This window comes from Fulmarus glacialis, unplaced genomic scaffold (assembly GCF_000690835.1).
Source record: "Fulmarus glacialis isolate BGI_N327 unplaced genomic scaffold, ASM69083v1 scaffold38327, whole genome shotgun sequence".
Classification (NCBI taxonomy): domain Eukaryota; kingdom Metazoa; phylum Chordata; class Aves; order Procellariiformes; family Procellariidae; genus Fulmarus; species Fulmarus glacialis.
Window position 1 is genome coordinate 1 of NW_009225778.1, and position 11,406 is coordinate 11,406.

At 50.4% G+C, this 11,406-nt stretch overlaps 1 protein-coding gene across 1 annotated transcript; it reads left to right on the top strand.

Annotated features, from left to right (window-relative positions):
- Positions 1-1,988: 1,988 nt before the first annotated feature.
- NPHS2 (nephrosis 2, idiopathic, steroid-resistant (podocin)) lies at positions 1,989-9,317 on the top strand. The gene is made up of 8 exons (XM_009582592.1): positions 1,989-2,265; positions 3,879-3,982; positions 4,888-4,960; positions 5,262-5,344; positions 6,228-6,431; positions 7,162-7,217; positions 8,055-8,133; positions 9,039-9,317. Exons 1-8 carry the CDS (start codon positions 1,989-1,991, stop codon positions 9,315-9,317), a joined length of 1,155 nt encoding a protein of 384 aa, XP_009580887.1.
- The last annotated feature ends 2,089 nt before the right edge of the window (positions 9,318-11,406 follow it).

Here is an 11,406-nt window from a genome sequence, read left to right on the forward strand (position 1 = left end):
CAGGGAGCTGCTGCCCCTGCCTTCTCCTGAGTAAAAATGTTAGGTGTGTTTCCCTTCTGACAGGAAAAGTTAGCGCATTGCGAAAGAGCTGCAGACAAAAAAGGACCAATTCCTTTAAGGCGACAGTATTTAAACCCAAACACCAACGTAATGAAGAGTAGTCTTGTATTTTTTAGTCCCGTCTGAGAGGAGAATCCACAGCGGAGACGCTAAGTGACTTTCCCAAGGCCAAAGAGCGTGGTGAACTAGTTTGCGATGGCCGTTTCTTAAGGGTTCGCAGTCATTTGAGAAACCTCAGCAGTGCGGTTGATTCCTGCACGAGGATACGTTTCAACGTGACAAAGGGGGATGAAGCTGTGGATTTTGGGACGGCAAAGGTTGCAAATCCATCAGCACACGCTCTCGAAGCATGTCCCCTGTCCCAAGGTAGCAGCCAAAAATGTCCCCTGGGAATGGAATAGTCGGGACCCACTGGTTGTATTAAACATCAGACAAACCCAGAAAGTTTCAGGTTTGTAGGTGTTAAATATCCCATGGTGCTTCTGACAAGAAATCAGCCAGAGACCGTGCTGCCCAGCCAAAACGAGACCTGAGCCGCCATTTACTGCTACTGCTTAAAATGTCACCTCCACTTTCAGCAGCTGGAGACCATCTCCCCCTGCCCCATGCTGGCTGAGTGATAAACACAAAGTAAAAAAGGTCTCTGGAGCACTTTCAAAGCAAATACAGACACTGTATGTATTTATTAAATACGCCCCATCTCCACCCAACTTTTCTCCCCTGCCATTAGCCCTCTCCATCCATCGCTTCCCCGGTGACCTGCTGACGAGGCACCCAGCACGATGGAGCAGAGAAAGAAGGGAGCTGCTGCTCCTGCCCTCCGTGTCTGCAACATCCTGATGCCGGGCAGGCCACAAGTCTGCAATAAAATAGGAATCCGTGAAAAAACAAGAGCGGCACCTCCCCAGCTGGCTTCCCAGCACCCTCCAGCTGCTCCTCCACACCAGAGACCGGCATCCCTGAGCTCAGCACTGCCCCGTTGGCAGGGAAGTCACCGCTTCATGTTCCAGCCTTGTCTTGCTGTAGTATGATTTCTAGCCAGGTGCTGGTTCCTTTAATTCAGTCAGTGACTTTAAAAGTGTTTCTTGCAGGGGTTTCCGCAGATGTCACCACATGTGCTGCATGAAAAGAAAAAGCCCCTATGTTTGCTCTGCCATGGTCCTGCTGTGGAAAACTAGGGAGGCATTTAGGCTCAAACTCTTTTGGCAATTTCGATTCAACAGCTCTAACCCTGCAATGGTCTCCATGCTTTGTACCCATTAAGGAAAGTTCATGAACTGGGACCAGCTAATTTCCCTCCCTGCTAAAATGTGAGATGATCCTAGAGGGAAGGAGTTTGCTGCCGATATCCCTCCACTGTGCCACCCAAAGGGTTTCTAGAGCGTCAAATGCTGCTCACACAGCCCTTCTCCACAACAACCCCTCCAAACTCCTGAATAAGCCACTGGTCTCACCAGTAAAGGTTTTTCACCCTGGTGTCTATTGCTCTGGGCCACTCTCATGGCCCACCTCTCTGGGCCACACCACGTGAGGTCTTTGGAGCCACATGCCTGACAGTTACTTTTAGGTTACTTTTCAACAGCTTTGCAGAAAACATCTACTAAAAATCATCTGAGTGCTTCTGGTTGTATTTTATTTCCAAAGGCAGGAAGATGCAAACAGAATGTCTTCCAGGTTTCCACCCTGTCCAGGTTTAACCTTCCTTCCCATCTCCACAGCAGTGTGCCATGAGAGTAGAGCAGCTGGGAAACAGCTTGCTCACTTCACTGTCCATTATGTCTGACAAGCCTGTGATAAATTTGAAACAAGCCTCCTCGATCTGACACCTCCCCTTCTCTCACCCCCTGCCTGGTTTTCCTGCCTGCAGCAATAAATTCAAGCACGAATTCATCCAACTCCCACAGGCAGTTGCATGCTCCTCGGCACAGATGAGGATGGATAAGAGGTCTCGGAGCTCTTCCAGAGAGTCTCATAGGAGACGCAGAGAGTCCCCAGCGACACAGAGCAAACGAGAGAAGAGGGAGAGCAGCAGAGAAGCCGGCAAAGGAAGGGGAGACATAAAGCAGGAGAAAGCAAAGGAGATCAAGAGCACTGCAGGGACTGATGGTAGGGTGCATACGTCCACAGTGGTGGACGTGGATGATGTGATATCTGACGAAGAAATGGAGGCAATGGCATTGCTGGACAGCGAGCAGCAAGAGGAAGGTATGGCTTATGGAAGGGAAGGGGTCGGAAGGCTATGGGCTCTTTGACCCTGTATGGTCCCAGTACGACTCTGCTCTCTGCACGGTGAGTGTCATCACACCCACCTTGCACAGACGTGGTTATCCTCAGGACAGGATATGGGAGACTCCAACCAGCTTCTGCAGTCAGCACTGCAGGCTGATCAGCACTGTCTAGCAAAGCAATGAACTTTGCAACAAACAGTTACATTCCCAGCATCTTTCATGCTTCAGCTCACTGCTCCCCAGTTCTTTTCATGCTCTACCCTCTTCCTTTTCTTGCTTGCCCTTCTTTAGGTGGACGGAGTTAGCCTCAGTGCCAGTTCATAGCCCAAAGAACTGTACTGCAAGGAAGAACTGCGCTTGAGGTGCACAGTCATAGCATCCCTTCCCTTTGAGAGCAGGTCCTCTCCAGGCCATGTGTTAGGCAGATTCCCAGCCTGCAGTGATAGGAGGGAGTATCGTGAGTCTTTTGGCAGGATGGCTGTGCCTCTTTGGACCCAGCATCACCACAGGCATGGCAGATGTGTATTACAGGAGCCAGCATCACTTGTCCGCTTTCACGCCAGCAGCTCTGCTGCCCTAGAGTGACACAAAGGTTCAGACTTGCTCCTGTCTCTCTGGGAACTAATTTTTCACAACTGCCTTTTTCTGCCTCAATTACAGGGATCCCAGCTAGTGAGCGGTGCTGTGGAGCTAGAGTGATCACACAGGTTCCTGGGATCTGAACCTCCCTCAGGACCTGGTGGCTCTGCAGGGAGCTCCAAAGGCAAAGGGGCAGGGTTGGAAGGGCTAGAAGGGATTCAAAATGGGAGGGATGCAGGGATGCTAACTTCACTGCTGGAAAACATGGTCCACTCTCTAGGTCTAGGTACACCCAAGTAATCTATCTATTTTCATGCCATGCCTGCGGATTTTCCCTCAGGCAGGAGCACAACAAAGGGCAGCCAGATCAAGATGACCCACACTGACTCTGGGGAGATGTAGAAGGCAATACTCATCTGAGGCTGACCACCCCAGTCAGCCTCCAGCACCTTGGTGTGACTGCTATAGAGCACAGGGAGATTTCAGTAGCTCCAGTGGCTTGGTCCCACTGCATTAGGGAACTGGGATGCAACTAAAATCCTATTCCAAAAGGACCTGAGATATTCTGATAGGGAAGGGCACTTCAGGCTGTGCATGTTGAAAGCTACCTCTTATTTACAATCTTTCTCTTTGCCATTAGCTTATCTTTCCAGATAAGCTTCTGGGATCTCAACTCAGCCAACAAGTTGCCCATTCCAAGCCTTTCAACACTGCTTGGCAGCCTCAGGTCTTCAAGCTAAAGGCTGCTCTCTAGTCACGGCACTATGGAGAAGCATGGCTCAATTTTTGACAGTAAGCCAGAGACAAAATCTGTCAGTCCATCCTAGCAGCTCCTGGCTGCCTGGGGCAGGGAGTATTCTTTAACCCAGCGCCAGAGAGAGCCAAATGGTTCACATACACCAGGTCTAGGCAAAGGACCACACTCAAGCTGATCTGTGCAGGCACTTGTCAGGCCATCAGTATTTTGGGAACAGTCCTCTCCTAACACAGTCATGTTGGATTTCTCCCTAGGTGTGAAGTCTCCAGGTCTGGGCATCTGTGAGTGGCTTCTGACCATCTTGTCTTTCCTGTTCGTCATAATGACATTCCCCATTTCTGTCTGGTTCTGCATGAAGGTGAGAATAGTCATGGGGCCTCTCTAGGTTTAATATTTGTTGTCTGATGTGGATGTCACTCACTGGTTCAGCACATGTCGGACATGAGCATAAAGTTTTTTTGGTCTAAGGCTCTATTTACACTTCTTCAACTCATCATTAACTTCGACTTATCCTTTATCACATGTGGCTGCAGCAGAGGACTGCACAGGGGTCCAACCACTGCCTATCAAATACTCCTGCTGCAATATCAGCAGACTTACCTTTCTCTTTTTTAAAACAAATTGCAAGTCTATTCACTTTCAAACATAACCCTTAGCCTACCCAGCCCAGAGATGGCTGCATTGCAGCAGCAGGCTAAACAGGTTTTGAATTAAAAATTTTAAAAGATTGGTCTCTCAGTTAATGGCAGATTTTCCCTGTTCCTCCCCTTTTCTCAGATTTATAGCATGGCTACAAGAAGGTATATTTCAGTTCCCACTTCTCAGGAAATTTCATATGTACCTTGTTCTCAACAAGTGTCAGTATTATGGTTCAGATCTTACACACGTGAGCACATACACACATAGTTCCCTTGGAGGGAAACAACCAACATGGAAAATTTTAGCTCAGGGTGTTCAAGTTTGGCCAGGCTATAAGGAAGCAGAATGCTGGCCTCATCCTGGGAGACTCCGGGCAGCTCTAACATGGGCTGCTCTCACCCAATCTCGGGCTGCCACAGGGCTGCTTGTATGCTGCTCACACACAAGGCCAGGGTTCTCCGCTAGCGTAAAGGGACTCAGTGACAGGTGACACCACTAGCCCATACCTGCTGAAATCCTCCCTTTGCAGGGCTTTCCCAGAACAGACTTCCTCCCGTACCGGTGAAGCCCCTTTCCCCAGTCCCACACCTTCTTCTCCAGCCTAGCTTTTGTTTCCCTCTGCAGGTAGTGCGGGAGTATGAGCGAGCCATCGTTTTCCGACTTGGGCATCTCCTTCCTGGCAGAGCCAGAGGGCCTGGTAAGGTCTTTACTGAGCTCCCCCCAGCCACGTTGCTCCTCTTCTTCATGCTCTACCAAAGCTCACGTGCCCTCGAAGCAGGCACGGCCAGACAGGAGATAGGATGTCTTTGCTCCCTTCCTCTTAAGGGCCAGTAGCTTCTAATGGCTTTTCCCATCACAGAAGCAGCCTCAGCATCTGAGCCTACGAATTGCTGTTCCTTTGTAGTTCTGCATGCCAAACCTTCCCCTGTTCTCCAGAGCAGGAGAGGCAATTTCTCTAGTTCTGATGATCACCAGCTGCCTTTCTCTTCATCCCACAGGCCTTTTCTTTTTCCTTCCCTGTCTGGACACGTATCACAAGATAGACCTCCGTCTCAAAACCCTAGAGATCCCTTTCCATCAGGTATGGCTGACAACCCCCCTCTATATTAATTTTTTGATCTCTTTAACGTTACACCTTATGCTTCCAGCCTTCATCCCTGCATCGAAAAGTTTGGAAAAACATCTCAAAGTAACCCTAACACCTCAGAAAATGGAAGGCCAAAAATTCACCATAGTGAATTTTATTCTTTTTTAAAACGACTGCTTTTAATCCCATTCAATTTGACATGCTTTAGTGGTAATATACACCAATAGGGAGTGGCTGGGCCAAAGATACTGGACTAGGTGTTTTTTACCCACCACACGGAGGAGTGCATGCAGTGGGGACAGGAGCTCAGACTAAGATCTTACAACGATGTGACGGTGGTACTCTGCTCCTCCTATATAAGCCTGGGAGGGAGAAAGGGCTGAACCCTTGCTTCTAACCCTTCAACGTGCAACCTCCCTAGCCACAGCCCCTCTTCTCCTTTTGAGATGTGTTGTCTGTGCTGCTGTGTTGCCAGTGGGACTGTCCTTGTCTGGTAGCATCTCCAGGCTCACCCCCATGGTGTACAGCAAATCCTTCTGGAGATACAGTAACTGAGCACACACCTCAGGACACAGCCTATGCTCTCAGAACAGGAACAGACCAGGCAGCAGTGGGCGGGGAAACACAGCATAGGATGATGACCTACTCACAGTCCCTAGCTCAGCAGCTGTACTGAGGAGACAGACACAAAGATGCTGCTCAGGGAACTGAGATCCAGAGCTTATATAGTTTGTCCAAGGTCAGTCAGTAGCAGAGGTGGAAACTACAAAGACTTAGCCATCCAGCTAGTCTTCATCATTCTCTTAATTGTGTGCCTTTCTGTGCTATCTTAGAGTTGTCAGAACCAGCTCCATCTCCCCTAATGTCTTCTGCTTAGGTGGTGACCAAAGACATGGTTACCTTGGAGATAGATGCTGTCTGCTACTACCGGTTGGAGAATGCCTCTCTTCTCCTCACCACCCTGAGCAGCATCTCCAGTGCCATCCAGCTGCTGGTGCAGACCACCACGAAGCGCCTCCTGGCACATCGAGCCTTCTCTGAACTTCTCTTGGAGAGGAAGATCATCAGCCAGGAGATAAAGGTGCTTCCACAGGGGGGAGACAGCAGAGCAAGGGGTGAAATGAGGCTCCACAAAGAAGCTCAGGTGATCAGTCCCTCAAAAATCACAGACACTGGTTTGCAGCAGGGTATAATAGCAACATGTGTCTCCTTCACAAAAAAAACCGGGAGATTTTTCTTCTGATTGTGTTTTGACTTGGATCACTTTAGGGGAAGGAAATACAGTGTGGGCCCCACAGGCGGCCATGGTAAGTAGCAGACAGTATGGTGTGAGGAGCATGAAGGAACTACTTAGACCAGCTTCATCAGTGCTTTGTGATACCCCAGCTTCAGTACTTACCCCGGAGAGGAGATTCTCGCAAGAAATGTATTCTGCGGCATGAGTGAGTTGCCATAAACCCAGTATACATGGCATGTCCAGCAGCAGTTCTCTGTGGCCATGACACACATATGTGATATCAGTCAGGAACTGAATGTTTCCTATGGAACTGAAGTGGTTCCACACTTGAACCAGTATGGACCAGTTAAATCGTGCTAAACCCCTGGGGCAAACACAAATCAGAAGTAAAGCGAGGGAAGTAATTTTATTTCTGAGGGGCCTTACATAATAGCACACAAAACCTAATAAAGCTGCCTTAGAGTCCTGCAGTTAACTGCCTTGAATTAATGTCCCTGCACTGTCTTACTCCCTGTAAAGGGCCTAGGCCAGGGCTGGTGTTTTCCCCATGCTCTAAAAATATTCCTCTTCACAGGTGGCTTTGGATGCGGTCACAGGCTGCTGGGGAATCAAAGTGGAGAGAACAGAAATGTAGGTAGGAAATGCTGGTAGAGGGGACTTCCCTGGCCCTTTGCAAGTACCTGTCCTGCCCTGCTCACTGCTGCCTGCACCTCTTCCTGCTTTGCCTCTGGCTCTCTCCCTGCAGCCATTCTGCAGCATAGAAGAGCCTCACCTCTCGCCTTCCTATTTTCCCTGCCCCTTTCAGCCTCTGCCTCGTGTAAAACTTCCACATGTGAAGACTGTGCTTGCTCCTGCACTGACAGCCAGGGCAGGATCCTTAGCTGGGACCTCATCATTTCACCGCTGCTGCAAGCAGAGTTTGCACCCAATTCTGGTAGCCCAAGAGACACAGCAGGCACCGAACCCTCTGTGTCCCACTCTAGATCAAAGGCCCCAGGGTCTTAGCACTGATAAGGATGGGCTCATCACTCAGAAGCCCATGCAGAAAGGTGGGACTCACTCATCATGTAGAGGGCCATGGAAGAGAGAGCCAAGCGGTGAATGAGTAAATCTATGAACAGAAGGAAATTCCTGTGCCTGTCTTGAGAGCAGTCTCCCAGCAGATTCTCTGATGACTTGCAAACAGTGAGCTTAGACTTAAGCCTCAGAGCCAGAGAGAGAAGAGGTCTCTCTGCTGCCTAGATCATGCAAGCTTGGTCACTAGAAAACCAGGCTGGAAAAGAAAGATGGGAATGGAGGTAGAAGGCTAAAGTGAGACACACAAAGAAGGGCACCCAGGGAGCAAAGAACATGAGTGAACAGCTCTGCAGAGACTGACTGATGAGCCCATTCCAAGCCTCAGATTGACCATCCAGTACTGCCAGGAGAGCCTAGAGCCCAGCTAATCCCTGTCCCTTACTACCACAGCAACAACGTGCAGCTGCCTGCTGAAGTCCGGCAGTCCCTGGCTGTGGAAGCGGAGGCCCAGAGACAGGCCAAAGTGCGGGTATGCCAACCCTGAATACCTCCCATCTCCTTCCAAAGCATCCCTCCTTCCTTTCCCACCCCTGGATTGAGGTCCCTGGGACATGCTACGCTAGGGTACAGCTCTGGGAAGATGTGTCTCCTTTAATTCCTGTTCAAGAGCTGTGTCTAGCAAGGGGAGCTACAGCGAGAGTCTGGGCCAGCCCAGTAGAGTGCTCCATCTGGTATCTGGCCTACAAGTAGACAGAAAGATACACAAAGAAGTCTGGGGTTATCCCCAGGCTCATAGTGATCCCCATGAGGATCTCTTCCTCCTCAGGGTTTCACTCTCCCCTAGGAGCCCAGTGCAGGGCTGTCACCACTGTCATGTACCCCACACCTTGCTCAGCCCAGGCTGGTCTCCATCCCTTTCACTGAGCTGCTTAAAAGCCTGGATACGGTTGGTGTCAGGCACTCCTCCCACAAGCCTAGCCTGGGGGTTGCCCTCTCCCATGCTTTTGCAGCAAGGATATGCCCAATTGTGAGCTCCGATGGGCCTAGTAAAAACAAGTTAGATATGAGCTCCCAAACTTCTGGGAGCATCAAGAAGTCTAGTACATGCCATGATCTTCAGTATAATCACACTGGCCCTGGGAATTTCATGGTGGCAACTTCCCTCTGTAATGAACAATCCATGCCCCCTTACTCCCAGCCTCACAGAAGCCTTCTTTATTCCCCTGCTTGGTAGGTGATCGCTGCTGAGGGGGAAAAGGCTGCTTCTGAGTCCCTGCGGATGGCAGCTGAGATCCTGTCCAGTGCCCCCGCTGCTGCTCAGCTCCGTTACCTCCACGCACGAATTTCATGGTGGCAACTTCCCTCTGTAATGAACAATCCATGCCCCCTTACTCCCAGCCTCACAGAAGCCTTCTTTATTCCCCTGCTTGGTAGGTGATCGCTGCTGAGGGGGAAAAGGCTGCTTCTGAGTCCCTGCGGATGGCAGCTGAGATCCTGTCCAGTGCCCCCGCTGCTGCTCAGCTCCGTTACCTCCACGCACTGCACTCCCTTACTGCAGAGAAACCTCCTGCTTTCATCTTGCCTTTGCCTTTGGACGCCACGAACCTGGTCTCTCCGGCTACCCACAGTCCTCCGGCAGTGAGCAGCCTCCTCGCAGACACCACAAAGCTCCCAGAAAGCCCGAAAGACAAGAAGGACTCACCCATGCTCTAAGAGCTGTCCAGAAATGGTTGCCATGCTGCCCCTCGTCAGTCCTGCTCAGAGAGGAGCAAGAAGGCTGACCTATTGGCAAACCCACCAGCAGGTCCTGGTCTGGAGGCAGGAGGGAAGGGAGCCCAGGTCTGTAATATAAAGTGGATTGTATGTGGAAGAAGCCTGTGCTTGTTTTGGACAGGGAAAAATACGGAGCACAAGGAGCAGGGCTGGGATGTGTGTGAGCAGGGGGTTGAGGGAAGAGGGGTGTCATTCTCTCTCTTTCACTGGGCCAGATGCACCTTGACACCCTAAGGCCTGGCCCCTGGGGTCTGATCTGTCCTGCCCCGACACCTTGGCAGGAAGGACAGACTAGTTCCTACGTACTTAATACCCCGTTCCCAAACTGAGCAGCCCGGCAGACGGGGGTGGAAGCCCAGCAGTCAGTGGGGGAACGGGAAGGGGCTCAGGACACAGGCAGGTTGGTGTGTGCTGCCAGTCTGGTTCTCCTGCGACGAGGGAACGAGCTGGGTCCCATGGCATAGTCCTGGATATGGGATTTCAGTCACCACCCATGCGCACATACATACACAGGCAACCAAGGTGTTTAACCCTAGTTCTAAAACAGGAGGAAAAGCAAAAGGAGGAAAGGGCAGCCTTTAAGGCTTGGCATTTCCCTGCAAGGCACATCGGCTGTGCAGAGGAAAGGCAGGCTGTGCTGCTGCTTGCTTCCACTGGGGGGTGAGGCAGGACAAGGTCTGAGCTTGTGGGCATCTAAACATTTTAGAGGTGATCCGTTTAACCAACTCCTTCTGAGCAGACAAGGGGGAATCCAGCACTGCTGGGGAAGAGCCAGCTGAGAGCCTGGAGAACAGAAATACTTTTGCCTGCTGCAGCTGCCTTGGTAACCTCCACACACTGGGAAGGAACAGAGAAAGTCCTCAAAACTCCTTTAATCCTCAAAACTCCTATATATATCTTGCCAAAAGCTATTTGAAATGACCGGGAACCTACAGATACTGCAATCCTTTCCTTTGGCAAAGATACGGAGCACTGTCAAAGGAAATACCACTGCACTCGGTTTCTCTGATCCTGGTGCCCTTTGGGTAGATGTCAGGTGTGCTCCTGCTCTTTTACTTGACCTGCAGCATCTCCCCTTGCTTCAAAGCGAATCTCCCGTGCACAGTCATTCCCAGGACCAACGTTCTGCTGCTGGTGGCCTGTAGAGTCCAAGATAGAGAGCGCTTTGTGGCTCTTCTCTTAATTGCCCACATAGGAGTCGGCCATCATGCATGTGCCTAGCAGGGGTTACCCAGCCAGTCGCTCACTCTTGTATTTTCACTCATTTTTTCAGTCCCTCTTTGCCTGCTGGTAACACTCACGCACATTGGCATACATCATCAGTAATACTTCTGTTAAATGCAGCTGTGTCACGAGGATGGCCTGTATGTGCTGGCTTAATACTGCTGCAAAGGACAAGGATCCCACTTCTACTAAGTACCACATATTCTGTATTTAATCAGCCCTTTCAGCTTCCTGGAGTCCCCTTCTCAACACTCAGTGCTCCCATAATACTTGCTCTACAAGTATTTGCCAGCCTCTTTACAGCAAGGACACCCAGCGAACCAGCCCCTTTACAAGTGGGAAAAATCCACCTGTGAACTTCTCTGTGATCACACAAGCATCTGAGCTCCAGGTGTAACCTCACATCCAAATCATTCTGCCACTGCAACCCTCGCAGGAGAGGGCAGCAGGGTGGCTGTGGCTCCTGCTTGTGTGTCTGTAATAGATCTCAGTAGTGATCCACTCATGGAAAATTAGCTCTGGGAAGTGGAACAGCTCTGTAATCTTCCACTGGCAGACATGAGCTGTGTAGTTACTTCTCCAATGCTGGTTGTGGTTATTTCTCATGCTGCTGGAATAGGCCACTGTTTCCCAACCTAGGGCAAAAGGGTGTAATACTACACAGAGTGAGCTGCAGATGATCCTTTCTCTGAACACTTCTCTTGCTGCATTTCTAACTTTGTGTAAAATGATCCACCCAGACCAAGATTCCTTGGCACATCAGGACCAACAACTCTGCAGATAATGTCTCAAAGGAACAACACTT

Coding starts and splice junctions, on each gene's coding strand:
- NPHS2 (XM_009582592.1), top strand. CDS start 1,989: ATGAGGATGGATAAGAGGTCTCGGAGCTCTTCCAGAGAGTCTCATAGG. Junction 2,266..3,878: donor CAGCGAGCAGCAAGAGGAAG/GTATGGCTTATG, acceptor ATTTCTCCCTAG/GTGTGAAGTCTCCAGGTCTG. Junction 3,983..4,887: donor CTGTCTGGTTCTGCATGAAG/GTGAGAATAGTC, acceptor TTCCCTCTGCAG/GTAGTGCGGGAGTATGAGCG.